At 41.5% G+C, this 19487-nt stretch overlaps 1 protein-coding gene across 7 annotated transcripts in view; it reads right to left on the bottom strand.

Annotated features, from left to right (window-relative positions):
- NRXN3 (neurexin 3) overlaps positions 1–19487 on the bottom strand; it is a 1374011-nt gene that overhangs the window by 142246 nt on the left and 1212278 nt on the right. For 4 of the 7 annotated variants that reach the window (XM_054027796.1, XM_054027799.1, XM_054027800.1 and 1 more), the window contains one exon: positions 3315–3404. The exons of the other annotated variants lie outside the window; for them this stretch is intronic. In XM_054027796.1, the coding sequence (XP_053883771.1) occupies positions 3315–3404 (90 nt within the window). The remainder of the gene's footprint in view (positions 1–3314; positions 3405–19487) is intronic. 7 annotated transcript variants of the gene reach the window in all.

Below are 19487 nucleotides of genomic sequence, written 5' to 3'. Positions count from 1 at the left end.
ATAGGGGTTGCAAAAGTGGCAAATGTATGTTAAGATTTTCTAATTGTTGCATAAAACTTTGCACAACTCAAGGTTTTATGTCTCAGTGAACTATTTGTTCACTCTCTCATTTTGATTTCTATGCTCACCAAAAAAATTCTTACGAAGAATTTCCCCCTTTCAGTGTCAGTGAAATCTTAGGCGACAGTATCTGTTCCATAACGCTAAGTCAGAGTTTGGGGGCACTGTTAAAAAGCCTACTTCACATGAGCAGCAACTGGTCATGCAAGTAGGACCATTCAACTCAATGAGATTACTCATATGAGTAAGAATTATTTTTGTGAGCAAGGATTTGCAGGATCAGTCCTTTTGTCGTAGTGCTTATGGCTACTTCTCTTCCTCACCTGGTCAAATCCTTGAATGCTAGCAGGCTCAAATGCATTTTGTTGACCAATTCTGGTCTTGTTATCAATATATACATTGAGAAGATTAAGCCCAATTCTCCATTCCTTACTCACATGAATAATCCCAATGAAGTCAGCTGTATTCAGGTGTTACTAGGTCTACTCATATGAATAAAGTTTGCAAGATAGGCTGCTTTTTATTAGATTTTTAAAATCCAGTTTATAAAACTAAAAATTAAAAAACAATATAAACATGAATACTTTTCTCCCTGTGTTGGTGACACTGGACAGTAGCTTTAACTCTTCTAGTAGATGAACATTCAGAAAGGTTCTCTATTATATTGTTTCTCCAAGAATGAACTATATGATCATTCTGAATAAAGTGACAGTGCAATCAAATCAGCGCCATATCTATGGCAATTTTTAGAAATTCATGCTAATTGAAAATTGTTTAATCTTACCTTATTCATGCCAAGAAGTCACACCTGGCAGAGAGCTATTCTATATGCTGTTTCTTTGATCAATCTATCCATCCATCAATTTATCATGCTGTATTTTGATAGCTATTTACCCTTTCACTCATCATCTTTACAAGGGCTTCTGACAAACGGCTTTCTTGATACATTAGGAGATGGATAGATGACCGGGTGGATGACTGAGTGGGTAAGTGAATGGACGAGTGGATGGGTGAATGGTTACTGATTAAATCTTTCCGCTAAGTGGTAACCATGTTATTTAAAAGGATACATCCATCTTGGTATGGTGGAACAAAACTATATTCTATCATTGTCACACTGTTACAGTGCACAATGTCTTTATATCACACCAATTGCCAAGACTCAATTTTCTTTTATGTTAACAAAAACATTCTATATCCTTCTAGCACAAACACGCCCCATGCCCGGAGTTTGCCTGGGTTCTCCGAGACCAACTAGCTTAGACCCCATTGCCCTTTTGTGATTGTCTTTTAACAAAGCATCATCATCCACAGAATAGCAAACCCCAGGTCAAAACTTTGGGATGGTTTACAAATGAAAATGCCTTGGCATGCTTAAAAGCTCAGACTTGGAGAAGCAAGGGCATAAAATAAAGGACTCAAAGAAAAACCAAAAGATTAAGTAAACAAAACAAGGACAGGTTTCTCAAGCACATGAACTGCATCACGGAGTCAGACATGCATCTGTTTTAACAAAAGTGAGGCAATTGTTTTCTTTACTGTTAAAGGGACTTTATCAATTTGAAATTATTGAAACAAAATTATCCACTTTTTAATGTCAAACTTTAATTTTTTTAATCGGCTCACGCAAATTAACAGGGCAACCCGTTGAGACTCAATGAGCATTTTCTCAACACTACTATCTCATTCTCTCTTTGTTAGTTGGCTCAAATGAAATGTTCTGTAAACCCCCACTGGCTAAGAGACCTATCCACCTTAATTGAACTCCTCCCACTGCTCGTAATGGGTTAATATTGCTCTACAAATATTTTTACTACAGTCACACATTGCACAGGTAGGGCTCCAATCCTGTGTGGTGGGGAATGCTGTCAGCTCTCAGTGAAGTCAATGGGAGCTGAATGTGCACAGCACTTTGCAGGATCAGACCCTTCACATGAAAATATTTTAATTGCAAAGTTCCTCTAGTCCCCAACACAATTCAGGCTGGTGAGAGCAATTTGCTAAACCCCTGAGAGAAGGAAGTGGAAAATACAATGTAAAGGGTATTTATCCATCTTACAGTATATCGCTTTTCTTCTTTGGAGTATTTTGGTAAGATCTGTAGTCTGAATCAACACAGAAAATGCTAGATTTGAGTCCAACCATCACCCCCTTTTATCAGCAGGAATTTCTTTAAAGGAAACCAGAGAAGATTTTGTTCTGCTTTTCCTAAACTTCAGGGCATTGCAACTGTTATAAGTTATTTTTAGCATCACATTTAGGCTGCAGGGAGGAGATATGATTGTGTCTTAATCTCCAATATATCATCAAGGGCCTGATCCAAAGCCCAATGAAGTCAATGTGACTAATTCCATTGGCTTTAACAGGCTTTGAAATAGGTCTTAAGTGCATGAAATAATTTCCACCCCTCCACAAATTACTGGTATAGAACCAGATTCTATGCTGTTATAGACCCCATTTCAGGAAATCCCTTAAGTACATGCTTAAATCTCTGAAGTCAAGGGGAGTCAAGCATGTGCTTATGTGCTTTGATGAAATGGGGCCGTGTGCCCATACATGGAAAACCATAGGGTTGCCTGGGGTGTAAGTTAGAGAAGAATATGTCCCATAAATTACAAAAATAAAATAAGAAAAATGTTAAAACTGCACTTAAAACCCTTCAAGTTTAACATAAAAGGACAGAACAATCTGTCTCTGTCTCCTTTATTTTAGTTTAAATGAAAATGTTAAAAAAATATTTTCCCTACAACATTTTTTAAAATTGTTAATTATGTTAAAACAATTAGGAGACATGCAGCTGTAACTGCTAGCCACGCTAATGAAAGAAAAATCTTACAGGACGCAGTTTAACAATTGGGTTTGAAAAAACTTTTAAGAAAACTTTGATAATAAAAATATAGATGTAGTTTAAAAACAAATTAAAACAGGAAGATCATGCAGTGGTTAAATTGCCATAATACATGTTTTTGCATTTTGTTTTGTTTTAAGCGGTTCCTGAATTTTTGCTTGTTTGTTTGTTGTTACTTTTGATAGCAAGCTTAGAATTCCGTCCCTTTAACTTCATTTTAATAGCAATGTATTATAGCATGATTTATCAACATATGGCAGGTGGATGCTGACACAAATTATAATGAAAATTAAAACAGTCATTTATGCAGCAGGCGATTATCATTTAAGAAACATTTATTTGCAGGCTTTAAAAATAAGGGTTTAGAATCAAATGGGTTTAAAATGAAACTTTTAACGACTGTTACCTTTTTCCTGCAGCCACTCTTCTACGGGCCGGTTATATTTGAAGGGGATTTTCTGTTTTACCATTTGGAACCGTTCATTATCAGTGTTGCCTTTAAAGTTTAAAACACAGCTTAAAAAAAACAATCTGAAAAGTCAATGAAATCATTAAAAACATCCTAGATTTTTTTTTTGTTTTTATGAATTTATTTAATATGAATAAATGTATATATATATAGAAAGAGCTTTATCTTCTTTAATGAGGTGGAGAAAAGCTATTCACTCATTGCCCGGAATTCTGGAAGGATCAAAGTGTTTAAATCTTAAGAAAAAGATCTCATTCTTTTGTCTACCTTAGTTAAAAGCCACAAATATCTAATTTGCAATGTGAGACACTGGGCAACTTGGTGATGTAGGCTGAAAATTTTGAAAAATGTTATGGTCAGAGTATAACACTGATGGCAATATATGTGGTACAAATTGTCAATTGCACAGGCATGTAGCCTCGGGTGACATTCTGGACTATCTTCTAGTTGGTAGGTGAGAAGGTGGATGGGTGGGTGGGAGGGGGAGATATGTGGGGAAGGAGTGGAATACATATGGAAAGAGAGAAAAGGGACAGATTTGAGGCAAGAGATGTCAAAAAGACACAGCAGAAACAAACTAAGAGGGTCATAGGATGTGGGGATACAGGAGACATGGGAGGGAAGACAGGAATGGGAAGGAAGTGGCAACCAAACCTCCATAAAGGCTTGTGCCTACTTACCCAAGGCTTGGGCCTGCACCCATTGAAGTCAACCGGAGTTTTGCAATAAGATGGTCTAATGTGGTGTATTTTAGGGTTAGGGTCATAAAGTACAATATAAATTAATAAGATGGGCTTAAACCAAACTTTGGATCTGAACTCCCAGAACCACATGGTTGAACCCAATCTCCAACACAAGGGAGCAATCAGAGTTTTGCTCATTGTTTCTTCTTCTTCTTCTCCAACCACAGACACTCTGTGACTGCCTTTATTTTTGATTTAATGTTTTATTTATGTTAAGACAATTTGATCAAATAAATGGAGTCAAATGGTTCAAGGTCAATCTCTCACGCTTTTGTTTAGGGCTGAAATGCACATACAAAGCAAAAGACCTTCATTAAAAAAATATGATAGCAAGCTGGGATAAGAGCTCATCTCACTGAATTAACACTATTGTAAACTGTCGTGCTATTGCTTGTTTGTTTTAAATAAACCTAAGTCCAGGAATCATGCCTTGGGGTGTGTTTGTTTCTAAATGCCACATACCCATCTGTGGTATAAGATAAAGAAGGAATCAGTTAAAATGACTTCATATTTATTTGTTTATTCCAAATCAGATGCTAGACTCTGGTATGGCAATATAAAAACAGGACATTGAAAAATGTGTGACTAACAGCTGGCAAGATGCCCCACCCACTCAACAGCAGATGCCACCATAAGGGAAGCAGTGAGTGTTAAATCACACATGCTCCATAATCCTTCCTGGGCATGTGTAGCTTGGAAATGCTAACTGAGTAATGTACTAGCTGCCCTCCGCAGGATAAAATCAGGTAGAAGTGGTTTTCACCAACTACTGTCTGGGAGAGGGGGAGCTACTGTGATAGACATTAACAGGACTTAATCTGACAAAAATTCATGTTTGATATAGCGTAGAAGTTACGGTAAGAGATTTATTTAAAAAATTTCGCTGCATTTCTTTAAATTCAGAGGTAAAGCAGAAAACAACTTGGATTTGGTTAATACCTCCGGTCGTAACACTCAACATACAAAAGTCTGGTTGCTAGGTTGGAGCAAAGGACAGACTCACAGCCAGCTGCGCATGAAAAAAATCTGTTACGGGAAGATGACCTATAGTGACCCTGGAAAGTCAGCCATTTCTCTTCTTCCCTGAAGGAAGTCCATTGTGGGCAAGTGTCCTTTCACAAGACTGCTATGAATACTTCTCCTATGGAAGAAACATCCAATTAAGTAGTGGGCTGACACACAGTGCTCTGTGCTGTATATGCTCCTCTATCCTAGTCTCCAGTGCCTGCCAACCGTGACTGGCTTCTTTGACTAAACTGGAAAGGTAAAGTAAAATATTGGAAATGCACTCTATCAATCATGCTTCATATCACATTAGGAATGTACCATGGTGCCTCAGAATGACTGCAGAGACCGTCAGTTATCTGTATGCATATTCCCTGCACACCTAAATCATATCAACACCAATAAAGTGTTCAAAAGTCAGTTCTTTACTTTTATGAGCATATCTTCATGAACTGACATCTTAAGCCACATTCAATACTGGGACTGGGAAATGACTTGAGAAAGTGCTGAGAATATATGTACAAGAAACTAAACTAGACAGAAAAATATTCAGCAGCAGAACAAGACTTTTATGTCTTTACATTAATAAACATCTGCTGATTAATACAGACTGAGGTCATGGTCTTAATGCTTCTTTGACAATCATGGAAGCCAGGTGTTTCTTCAATTTCTTGTTCCAGCAGATAAACTCCTCTTCTGAAAGTCCTCATGCTGGTGGGGCAACACATACCAAGTCAAGGATGGTAAAGTATGGACCCCTGTGGAGAACTGGGGGGAAATGGTCTTGCTGTCCTTGGATGAATAGCAACAATAATGGATGTAGACACAATACACTATGGACACAATTCATTTCTTGGTGTAACATTTCTTATGACCAACCAGTAAGGCATTTTGGTTCTTTATCAGGCCTTTCATCAATGCACTATTCCTTTCTCCCCTACAGAATTTGCTCTGTTAGTAATTATGTTTGTCTTCCTTAAGGGAAATTTGGTTTGCTGCAGCCAGAAAGTTTTCTCTGAGAAAGGACCGAGTGTGTACTGAGAGCCTGATACTATATCTATGCTACAGAGGCAATAAGAATTTAGGATGTCTATAGGAGTTGAAGTTAAAATTGTATGATTTGATCAGATATTAATTTGCCAAAATCTGAGGGGTGCAAAGCAATTGCAACTCTCATACGGCTACATAAATTCTGACATCCTTACTTTTTACTGACTCCTTATTAGGGAAAACTCCCATTGACTTAAGTTAGAGTTGACTCAGTTTTTACTCAGGAAACTTTCCAATAAAGACAATGGGAGTTTTCCAAGAATAAGGAGTACGTATCTAAGGATTTGGCCCAGTGGTAGTTACAGGGGCACAGGACCTCTTTCCTTTTGCCCCAATAATAATGTATATTTCTGTTTTGGGGGGAGTGACTGAAAAAAAGGATGAAAAATTACAAGTCATATGAAATCTCCCTAATGCAGGGCACATTAGGCTAAGACAATTAGGTCAAACCAGTGTTGGAAGACTCTACACTGCTACGAAATTTGATTTTACACTCTCCAACTTGAATCATCTTGTGCTTCAAATATCTTCAGCAAGGTAGGAAACTGTTCCAGGAAGAGAGGTTGGCAAAACTCAGGTGCGGAGGAAATGGGAAAGGGTGACAGAGTTATAAAGGGTAGACTGGATGAAATTGCTTCTATGAATCAATCCTAGACCTTCCTGAAAACCAGAAAGGGCATAACTATTCCCCACCACATCTTTAAAGATTTTTTAAAATCAGGTTTAAGTTTATGTTATTATTATTATTTTGTTTTGCAGACATAGCCTCCAATAGTAATATATATGTGAAAAATCATACCTTTAAAAGCTATGAAAGTGTGAAGGACATTAGAAAATTCAAAAAGGTTTAAATTAGCACATTAGTACCTGCTCTTAGCATCTATTCATGTTTCTGTTTTTTAAATTTTATCTCCTTTATCTCAGACATTAGTAAAAACGGTTTTAAGAACATGTGCATGAGAATGTGTTCATCGACATATCCCCATTTACAAGACTTTTTTAAAGAGCACGTTTCCCCTTGTTAAATGCATGGAATATTCAGCAGAGTAAGCACCATTACACACTCATAAATCTTCTTAAATTAATATTGATATTGAGTTGTGCTTTTAAAAACAATAAATTAATACAGAATTTAATATGAGAGTTTCTATAGAAAGTAACACAGGGTTTTCAACAGGAAATTATCCCATTTGTGATAAGAAGTGACCTCATCAGTCTTCAGGCTATAATAATGTTTCTCTTCAGATACTGAAATGTTAAGTGATGGCCTCTCATGAGACCTTAGTGCTGTCTCTTTCTAGAAACCACATGTACACACCTTCCAACCCCCACAAAACAAGCAACCCTCACTCCTCTCAAACCATCCAGCCTCTTTTTTCTTTCTTGAGTCCAGCTCTGATCCAACATTTTCTTTGCAAAAAAGACAGAGATGAATGGAGAGATTATAGTTTACTTTAAACAAAAATTAGACTCAATACTGCAATCCTTTTGCATTAAGAATTCCAATCCATATGAAAGGACTGCAAGATCCCATTCATTATGAAAAAGTTTTGGTGATTAGTTTTGCTACTTGTGGTCATTTGAATATGAATGGGTCTTTTTACCCATGGGATTTATCTGCTTAGCTTTTATTAGTACCAACAGAAATCGCCCATTTAAGATACTCTTTTCACTCCCAGCTATAAATCTGCATTATTTTCTGTAACATTTCTACTTTAATTCCATTACGGAAGTCGGCTCCCAGAGAAACATTCCTCCAAGTACTTTTTCTCCTCTCTGATTGCAAAAAATGTATAGCACTGTCACTTCCAGCTAGGTGCAGATTTGGATAAAGCAAATATTTGGATTCCACTGAGGATTTATATCTAGGACTAACTCTGATGTCAGACCTGACTCTGACTCTTTCAAGTATTACTGCCTACATGAAATTTGGCTTCTGTTTTCCTCCCAGACCCCCAGAAAGGTTCAGGGTTTCATGTTCAGGGAGGGTAATCACATCTCTTTAAAATTCTTCCCATATCTTAATCCCATTTAACCTACAGGATACCTGATGCTTGCACAATGGTCCAGGAAGGGTTGTTGAAAACTAACCCTGGGTAAAGTAGAATTCTCCTCCCAAACTTCCTCCTGAAAACTGCTAACTAATATTTCGCATGTTATCTCACGGTTCCTTTAAGAAAACAAACAAGCTTTACTCAATTTAAGACCATTTCTAAACCAAAATGGGTTCTTGCGCCACTTAAAGTAAAAGAGCAATTCAGGCACTGACAAATGTTGCTTCTTGGTCCAGACACCAGTAATGATGATATACTGCTGCTACAGCGAGGAAGAGTGGCTCAAAGGTTCCAGTAAATTGCATTGGGCAGAAAGAAAGCACTTGCTTCCAGGTGGAATATTAATACAAGCTGATATGTTGTCAAGTCCGTGAAGATGCTAATAAGAATACCGTAAGAAAACATTCATCTGCCCTAAATAAATGCCAAAGACTGTTTTATTCAGAGCCTAAGAATAAAGCAGAAACTTTTTCTTCGGTGCTTAGAAGACTTTAAAAAAATGAAACGTTTTGTCTCATTGCATAGTGATAGTAATAGGGTAAGAAAACTTTCGGAAGTTAGGGCTGTAGATTTTAAACTGGATTTACCCATCTCCTTTTCGTGATGTATGAAATTTCAGTAGGATAAATGTAAGTAAATAACCTTCATGACTAAGGCAAAGAGTTCTGGTTATTGGTTTTAGGTTCAACCCCTGGTATTTGACCCCACCTATCTACACGCTTTATATCGCACCTATTACTATGGCGTCTAAGTACTGCATGAATCACAGAAACGTAGGGCTGGAAGGGACCTCACAAAGTCATCAAGTCCAGCTCCCTGCGCTGAGGTAAACCTAGACCATCCCTGACAGGTGTTGGTCTAACCTGTTCTTAAAAACCTCCTATGATGGGGATTCCACAGCCTCCCTGGGAAGTCTATTCCAAAACTTAATTACTCTTACAGTTAGACATTTTTTTCTTTATATCTAACCTTGCTCCATATTAAGCCTATTACTTCTTGACCTACCTTCAGTGGACATGGAGAACAATTGATCACCATCCTCTTTATAACAGCCCTTAAAATATATGAAGACTGTTATCAGGTCCTCTATTAGTCTTCTTATCTCAAGACTAAACATGCCCATTATTTTTAACCTTTCCTCAGAGGTCAGGTTTTCTAAACCTTTTAGCATTTCTGTTCTCTCCAGTTGGTCTTTCTTAAAATGTGAAATCCAGAACTGGACCCAATATTCCAGCTGGGGCCCCACAGTGCTGAGCAGAACAGGAGAATTACCTCTCATGTCTTACATATGCCACTCCAGTCAATACACCCCAGAATGATATTAGCCTTTTTTGCAACTGCATTACATTGTTGATTCATATTCAATTTCTGATCCACTATAACCACCAGATCCTTCTCAGCAATACAACCACCTAGCCAGTTATTCCCCATTTTGTAGTTGTGCATTTGATTTTTCCTTTCTGTTGAATATCATCTCGTTTAGTTCAGACTAATTTTCCAATTTGTCAAGGTCATTTTCAATTCTAATCCTGTCCTCCAAAGGGCTTGCAACTCTTCCCAGCTCTGTCTCATCCACAAATTTTATAAGCATTCTCTGCACTCCATTATTCAAGTATTTAATGAAAATATTGAATAGTACCAAACCTAGGGGTACACCCTCCAAGTTTCACAGCGAACCACTGATAACTAGTCTTTGAGTATGGTCTTTCAACCAGTTGTGCCTCCACCTTATAGTAATTCACTCTAGATCACATTTCCCTGGTTTGCTTATCAGAATGTCATCTCTGCATCAAAAGCCTTACTAGAATCAAAATATATCACATCTATGGCTTTCCTCCATCAGGAATCCTGTCAAAGAAAGAAATTACGTTAGCATGATTTGTACTTGACAAACCTATGCTGACTATTCTGTAGAATCCTATTATCCCTTAGGTGTTTACAATCTGATTGTCTGATCATTTGTTCCATTATCTTTCAAGGTATCAAAGTTAGGCTGACTCTTCTATAATTTATGGGGTCCTTTTTGATCCCCCTTTTAAGCATGGGTAATATGTTTGCCCTTCTCCAGTCTGCCATGAGTTCTCAAAGGTAATTGCTAATGGTTCTGAGATTGCTTCAGCATAAAAGGAGTATAAAAGTCAAGGGGGAAAAGAATCTGTGTTAGACTATCACAGCCAGCATTCAGTTCACATTTAGGGAATAAATTCTCTATTGGTGTAAACTGGTACAGGTCCATTTGTCCCAAAGACATCAGCTGAGAAGCTCTAGTTTCTTCTAGAGCTTGAGTGACCTATCTAGGAAGTGACACTGGAATACTCCACTGGGAAGCTAGCATCTTTCATTGGTTCCTAGTGAGGGACATAGTTTGCTTTCAACCTCAGAGGTTTCAGCACATTGGTCTGAATAAGCACGAACATTGAAGCAGCTTAACCACATCTATCTGCAAGGCAACTGAACTTATAAACACACAATCTATTGAACAGTCCCACTTAAATATTTTACTAATAACATGTTTGATTATTACTACTGAAAAGAAGTACAAAAATTGTGTTTGTTTGTCTTCATTAAATCTGTTTGCTTACTTTTTGCACCACACAGCTTGGAAAGTAAAACCACTTTAGTAGTCAATTTCACTTCTGGGGTTTGTTTCTCCTCTCAGGGTAGGTCTACACTTACCCGGTAGTTCGGCGGCGAGCGACTGAACTTCTGGGTTCGACTTATCACGTCTTGTCTGGACAAGATAATTCGAACCCGGAAGTGCTCGCCGTCGACTGCGGTACTCCAGCTAGACGAGAGGAGTACCGCGGAGTCGACGGGGGAGCCTGCCTGCTGCGTGTGGACCGAGGTAAGTTCGAACTAAGGTACTTCGAACTTCAGCTACGTTATTCACGTAGCTGAAGTTGCGTACCTTAGTTCGAATTAGGGGGTTAGTGTAGACCTGGCCTCTGTGTTAAATCAGGAATACCATGACTGAAATCAGAATTAGAATCAGGCATTCTGCTTATAAGCAGTTGTATATTTTGATGCACTACTACAGGGATCGGCAACCTTTGGCACATGGCCCTTCAGGGAAATCCGCTGGTGGGCCAGGCCGGATCGTTTACCTGCAGCGTCCTCAGGTTCAGCCGATCACAGCTCCCACTGGCCATGGTTTGCCGTTCCAGGCCAATGGGGGCTGCAGGAAGTGGCGTGGGCCAAGGAACGGCGAACCGTGGCCAGTGGGAGCTGCGATCAGCCAAACCTGTGGATGCTGCAGGTAAACAAACCATCCTGGCCCACCAGCGGATTTCCCTTATGGGCCGCGTGCCAAAGGTTGCCGATCCCTGCACTAGCACAATACTGCTGTGATTTAGGTTACACATTGTAGAGGACTTTTTACATTAACTCTGTTTAATCAAAATATAGAAAAAACACCAAATGGAAAATAATATCTCTATCCATATTAGGTTTTGAAAGAATGCTAAACCTAAATGGAAGGTGTGAGCTACATACATGTGGCACAGGATTGCAGCTAAAGAAAAGGATTGAGAATCAGGTGACCTGGGTTCTATATCAGCTTCTGCTACTGAATATCTTGTGTAACAACTTCCCTGTGCTTCAGCTTTTCCATATGTAAAATGGGGACAGAGCAGGGAGATGTGTGGATTCTTGGGTTTGAGATCCTTTGATGGAACATGCTGAAGAAGGGGAGATTGTTATCTTTATTAAAGTTTGCTTCAGCTTTTAGGTATTTTTTTCTATTTTCACTGAACTCCTTGTTAGAAAAAATTGCAGCTCTTGCTATTCTGGGTCTCCTTTTCTTTCCTGTCTTCTTCTTTCCCATATCCCTGAATATCCTTGACTTGACCCCCTTCCTTCTATTCTCACCATTGTCTTTGAGTCCTGCCTTTCCCCCTTTCATTCCTTTCAATGTGGAGCTTTTTATTGTGAAGAGCTGAACTTCACACTGGGGCTACCTCAACCCAAAGACTTTGGAACAAAAGAAGACAAAGTCTCTATTGCACACATACCAGAAATAGGAGAGAATTGGCAGGCAAGACTCCAGTGGCAAAAAAAGAAATCTGAAATTACTCCACCAATCAGGTAAGTGAACTTGTTTCTAAGTTTTCCCTGCCTCAGAGGAAGCCGGATTACTACAACTCCCCCTCTACCTTAACTTATACCCTCCTGCTACTTACTTTTCCCGATGCACCCATTTTCCATCTCGGGAGTATATAAGATATACCAATTTAGCTTCCATGGATCAGCTTCAGAGGTGACGTGAGCTTCATGTCAGTAACAGTTGAGTCTAACAATTTCTAACCTGGTGCAATTTACACGCTGAAGGGACCAGTGTAATATTGCATCAGGTCAGACTCCCTTAGGCACACCTTTCAATTTGGTCCTGATTCAAAGACAGGTTAATGGACTTGCAAAGGTTACAAAGGAAGTCAGATGGTATTCCAACACTTCTGCATCCTCAATCTAGAACAGGGGTGAGCAAACTACGGCCCGTGGGCCACATCCGGCCCATCAGACCATTTAATCCGTCCCTCAGCTCCCGCTGGGGAGCAGGGTCGGAGGCCTGCCCTGCTGGGGAGTGGGGTCGTGGGCTTGCGCAGCTCCCAAGAAGCAACCGGCACGACCCCGCTCCAGCTCCTACATAGTAAGCGGAGATATGGTCAGGCGGCTCTGTGCGCTGCCCCGTCCGCAGGCACCACTCCCACGGTTCCCATTGGCCACTGTTCATGGCTAATCAGAGCTGCAGGGGTGGCAGCTGTGGATGGGGAAGCGCTCAAAGCCACCTGGCCGCGCCTTGGAGTCAGAGGGGGGACGTGCTTCCAGGAGCTGGTTGCGGTAAGTGCCACCTGGAGCCTGCACCCCTGAACCCTCCAACCCCAATCGCCTGACACATCCCTGATCCCCTCATGCCCACCAAACCCCTCGATCCCAGCCTGGAGCCCCCTCCTACACCTCAAGCCCCTCATCCCCAGCCCCACCTCAGAGCCTGCACCCCCAGCCGGAGCCCTCACCCCCCTCATGCCCCAACAGCCTGCCCCATCCCTTATCCCCCTCCTGCCCTCTGAATCACTCGGTCCCAGCCTGGAGCCCACTCCTGCACCCCAAACCCCCAGCCCCACCTCAGAGCCTGCATCCCCAGCCGGAGCCCTCACCCCCCCCATACCCCAACAGCCTGCCCCATCCCTGATCCCCCTCCCTCCCTCTGAATCCCTCGGTCCCAGCCTGGAGCCCCCTCCTACACCCCAAACCCCTCAGCCCCAGTCCCACCCCAGAGCCCTCACCCCCCCGCACCTCAACCCAGAGCCCCCTCCCGCACCCTGAACTCCTCATTTCTGGCCCCACCCCAGAGCCCGCACCCCCAGCCAGTGCCCAAACCTCCTCCCGAACCCCAACCCATAATTTCGTGAGCATTCATGGTCCACCAGACAATTTCCATACCCCGATGTGGCCCTCAGGCCAAAAAGTTTGCCCACCATGATCTAGAAGCACAGTGGGAGTAACCCGAATGAAAACAGGAGTAGGAAGGTTAGCCAAACTTTCCCAAACCTCCAAAGGAAAGGTTTGGTTTGAGCTTTGTGTGAAGATTTGGGCCAGTTCTTATTTTATAGGCACTGATTCACTTGGATCATATTTCAGTCATCAGCAGTGGAAATGTTTTTCATGGGTTTGTGCGTAGATAGTGAAATTGACATTTACTGATAACAACCTAATCCTTCCAAGTCTAGTTGTACAGTGCTGAGTAAACTGATGGTGTTCAGAAAGTAGGTAATTATGATAATAATAATAAATATGTATAGTTTGGCTAAATGAAAGGTCAAGGGGGGAAAGGATAACTGTATCCATACATCAGAAAGATGCAAACCCCAAGGAAGAGGAGGGATTTTTTATGGTGCTCCACGGAGATATAACTAGAAGCCGTGGTAAGAAAGTGATGAAAGGAAATTTAAGGTGATTATTGAGAAGCACTTCCTACCAGTGCAATCTATTAGCCTGCAGAATAGTCTCTTAAGGAAATGTTGGAAGCCCCACTGCTTGAATTATTTAAAATTGGATTGGATAAAGCCTGGAAGAATATAGTGCAGGACTCTTAGACTGACTGGGGAGTGGACGAAATATGACTTAACAGGCCTTTTCCACCTCCGATTGATACAAATCTGTGAACTTTGCCTTCCCTCAAAAATCTCTCTCTTCTTTGCAAGAGTGTGGAAATAACGCAGGAGGATTCAAATCTTCCTTCCAGGAAGCAAGGTCCATGAACTAGATGCAGAGGAACCACCCCAATCATTATCAAGAAACATTGTATCAGAAACAGGATCCGGAGGGCTAAGCGGCTGCAGTTTCTTTTCCCTCCTTTACCCTTTTCAGTGATGTGTTCTCTATGATATGATCAGAATCCTGATATCTGTAATGTAGGCAAATATTTGCAGCCCTGAACATTTTCACCAGACACAGTACATCCCCTTCCATGCTACTTGTTTATACATCGATGCCTCCCCACCACCGAACTCCACTCTTACCCAGCAGAAAGGGGAGGGGAGTGGAGAAGGACAATACCTAGCACACAGCAGAATGTGAAAAAAGGGGAGTTCTGAAGCTTGATCCACTGATGTTTGAAAAGGATTCTGAAAACTACTACAGACGTTCTATTTTATTGTAATATTGCAAATACATAGAAGAGGCTTAAAATGCCACCCAATCTGCAGGGGGTACCCTGTTATGTAGGGTCAATGCCACTGAATAACACTGAGTTCCCAGGGCAGGGGAAAACCCTCCTTTTGCGCAGGACAGGTTGGATTTTAAGAGTCTGGAACTAAGATACTTTATAATTTAATATGCTGTAAAATATCAGCTAGTTAATTCCCGCAAGCACCCTGTATGGTAAACCTGGATTTTTATCTCCATTTTACAAATGGGGTAACTGAGGCACAAAGTGGTAAAAGAACTTGCCCAAAGCAGGACAGAGAGTTATTTGCAAACTCAGAAGTTCCAGCCCCGTTATTAGTCCCCTCGTTTCTGGATCCCTTCCTGCAATCCTCCTACTTTTGGCCTAAATCATATGGTTTCCTTTGCATGACTTTGTATTCTCTGCTGCCTTTCTGTGAGTAGAGGGAATGCCGATGTGTTTGATCTGCTTCAATCACTGCAAGTCAGATGTGTCAACCTGGGATTACAGCTGGCACCGTTCTGGCTGCAGGCAGTAAGATCTGAAAAGCACAAAGTTATTGCTCAAGCTGCCAATCCTTTGGTCCAGCTGTTTGTTTTCTCTCTATGCACATGCACAAGTCCTGGAGTGTTTTTGCCTGTTTTGATAGTGTTTGTCCATGCCTCTCTGTGTCTATATGGAAGTGTGTGTGTGTCTGCACATACCATGTAGTCATGTTTATGTATCATATGTGAGAGAGAGAAAACATGTTGTGATAATTCCATTTGCCCAGAAAACTAAAAAAGTAGTAACCTGACAGAGAAATGGAGCAATACTAATATCTAGCAGTTCAATGAGCTGTGCTGTCTAGCAGAATTCTCTTCTCTCACAATAATCAATTTAGCCTGTTTCTCCATCTTTCTCCAGCACCACATTATGATCATAGCTACGGAGCTGCAAAAGTCATGGGCTGATAGAACCAATAACCTTTCATTTCACACAGTAGAAATCTATCCATCAGAACTGTTCTGATGGTATCATACGTGCTTGGGTAACTGGGAGTTCATATAACCACAGACCAATGGACAGAGAGACATGATAGTTCATTATATACGGAGTTTAGGATAGTCAGGGTTATACTATGCAGTACATGAGCAGCAATAAACTTTCCCTCTAGAATTCTTTGAGAGAGCAACTAATTAGCTGGCTTCTAACTACTGTGCCTGGAGAATAATATGGTGATAATTTTTAGGAAAACACACTGGAAAAATAGAAGGAAACAAAAATGACAGCTCCGGTCCCCCAGTGCAGTGAAGCTGCTTCATGCCACAGCATCACTGAATTACAGCCTTAAAGGCAGCATATCTGAGCATGGCAGGAATGTCCCAGTGCAGGGGAATCCTCTAGTAGTGTAGAGCCTGTATCATGGCGCTTATGTAATGCCCTACCTGTTGTTGGCAAGCGAGGGGAGCGGAGACCGTAGCCAAGTGAAAAGAAGGGTATCTTTATGCTGCCCAGTTCTCTGGCTGTCATATTTGGCATCTTAGGGCTTTTGGTAGCCAGCATAATTTAGATAATTAGCATGGAACAGAGCAGGCTCGGGACTGGGGAAATGCAAAGGTCTCCATCTCCTGAGTTGCATTCTTGCTCCACAGCCAAGGATCTGGAGCAAATGCCTTTCCAGAGGCATTTCCTCTAATGTCTGGAGGAAAGTCATTTGCAAAAATACCCCAGATCGAGGGACCACGGTTAAGAAAGGGCTGAGATGATCTGAGGGTACTTAGGAGGAAGCAGAGAAAAGTTATATATCCTATTATATAGCTTGTAAGCAGCAAACTCCCTTTCTTCTTTGGGTCAGGTAAGTTGCTTATAATATGGCAGACACTAGCATCCACCAAATTCCAGCTGGAAAGTGGATGGAAGTGTTTCCTTGATTACATCCCATGGGTTATGTAAGGATTGGTGGGACTTGAACCTAGACCCATGAGCTATCTAACATCCCCACCCTGACACCCAGCAGCAGCTGTAACCTACCCACTCCCTGTGACCTACAATCCATATAGGCTGAATGCCATGTGAAGTTTCCTCTCATGTGATCTGACAGTGGTCTTAGTGATCCCTGATTGGTTCCCTGACCCTATATAAGCCCATGGGGCATACCAGGAAGTGTTTAGGAAACCAAGTGGACCCTTGGCCTGATTCTGTATCCAGCTCGGACTCTGGCTTGACCCTCAACTTGACTCTTTACCCTGATAAAGCTCTGACCCCTGGCTTCAGTTCTGGGCCCCCAAGCTCCTGCCACTAGCCTGGCCTACCTTCACCCAGGATCCTGACAGGTTAACAAATATTAACAGGGAAAGTCAAACAGCATTTGTTTGCCTTCTGGACACAACAGATAATTACTCTGTGGAACACTGCCACAAGATATTATTGAGGTTAAATGTTTAACAGGATTAGAAAAATATGGGGATAAGAAGAATATTCACAATTACAATAGATAGGGTACACATGTAAATGGTATATCAAGCCTCATGCTTCAGGACATAAGCCAATCTCTAACTACCTGGAGACAGAAAGAAACTTCCCCCATGAGCATGTTAGTGTGTGTTTTTCTATTGTAGTGGATATTTAATCCTTCTCTGAAGCATCTGGCCACTATCCTAGGTAGGAATCTGGACTAGATGGATAAGTGGATAGTCTCCAGGGGGCAGGAAGGAAACTGCCCCACACACAGCACCTTTGGATAGCAAAATCCAGTAAGTCAGATATGTTATGGTCAATTTTTTTCCATTTTTCTCTGACACATCTAGCATTGACCACTAGACTGGATAAATTAAACATCCAGTCTGATACAGCAGGAGGTAGGATACTAGACTCGCTGGACTAACAGTCTGATGCAATATGGTAAAATCCTATGCTCCTTTGTGTGGTACTGAGAAGACTGCTGCTCAAGCATGTCTCTGTGCATTTTTTTTCCATGGCTGTTGCAGAAAAAGTGCTAATACCCCTATTCCTGCCCATCTCCCTCCCGGTGATGGACTCATTTGCAGTTTGTCTGAAATAAAATGTCCCGGGATTTTATAGAAAATTTCAGTGGGAGGGAAATCCAGGACGTGATGTCAATTGAAGTGTCACAAACTGCATGTGCACTGCAGGTTCCCCAAGATTAGTTCAGCATTTTCAGCATATGGCGGGGAGAATGGGGACCCAAAGCCTGTTATATTGCAAAATGACACAACCAGCCAGGTGGTCTGCTGGACAGAGTTGTGCAAGCATGTCTGTGTGCAAGTGCCTGCGTGCACAGGTCTTAAGGGTTGTAGCTATGTGCACAGCAGGTTCTTGGGTTGTGTGTGCTTGTGATCACGTCTGAAGGAGTCAATGTGCATCTCAGAGAAACCATGTCTCTGTGTGCGTTTACACACCGGAGTGATTGTCTATGTGAGCGCTCAGTTGTAGCGGTAGGAAGTAAGTGTGCTGCTCCCTGCTACAGTGAGAGAAGAAGGCAGGTTTTATATTCCCTTGATAGGACTAGAAGCCAGGCAAGAATTATTTAAAGGGGAAGAGGAGGTTATTTCGGTTTGATATGCACTGAGCTGGGGTCAAACAGGGCCAGAAGGAACACAAGCAGCTGTGTGGAGTCTATCAGCAGCCTACTGCCCATCTTGCACTCAGTATGAGTGTTCAGGACAATTCACTGCCACCTGCGAGTCTACAGGTCTGTTTTGCTTGCACAATTACGAAAGTGGGGACAGAGCTGAGAAATGCCTATAACTTGACTGTTCCTGCCTGAGTTTATTTTTATAAGAACCAATAATGCTTTGGGTGCACAGTGGGCAGGCTCAAATAGGGCCAATATCCTGTGCTACAGCTTAACGGCACCCTAAGCAGCCTCTTATTGTTCAGAAACTCAGCTTTCTGTTATACTTAGTTCATGTCACATTTTAGCTCACAACTGTAACCATGCAGTGAAGGTTGTCTGAAACTGCAAACAACCTGGAACAATAGCTGAGAGAGGTACAAGCTTCGCTATTCATCTTGTTAATTCAGATGCCCAGTGATTACATTTTAAATGTCAGGATTATCTTATGAAGATGTACACAATGTCAGGATCAGCTTATGAAGATGTACACAATCTACTCCGAGAACCAGTCTAGCCTAAGGAATAGGTGGTGCTTTAAAAATCGACTTAGATAACATGTTGTAAGCTAGGCTTTCACGTAACTTTAAAGGTGTTAAAGTGACTACGCTGGGTGATGAGTGTTTCAAATCACATTAGCTAATTCAAATTAAAAATCACCTTTTCCCCCTAGATTTGGCAGACCCACCGCAATAGTGCGCATTGACATCTCAAGTGGCTGGAGCTCATTCTGTGCACAGAGCTCAGAAGAGTAACTCTACCCTTTTGCTCCTAATTCAAGAGCTCTCCATGGGATCCTGGTGGGGAATCAGGCCAGCATATCTGCTGTGGAAGATGCTATCCTGTATGTGTAATTATACATATACTTCCTCACTTACCCTCTGCCTTTATTTTCACCCCTCCTGCTGCTGGTAAGTAATGCTGAGCTCCCTTTCCGACCTGCTTGGCTTAAGTTGCTTCTTGCTTAATGCAAAGCTG

Source organism: Malaclemys terrapin, chromosome 4 (assembly GCF_027887155.1).
Source record: "Malaclemys terrapin pileata isolate rMalTer1 chromosome 4, rMalTer1.hap1, whole genome shotgun sequence".
NCBI lineage: Eukaryota > Metazoa > Chordata > Testudines > Emydidae > Malaclemys > Malaclemys terrapin.
The sequence above is the reverse complement of the archived record's forward strand: the minus strand, read 5'-3'. Positions and strand labels throughout refer to the sequence as shown.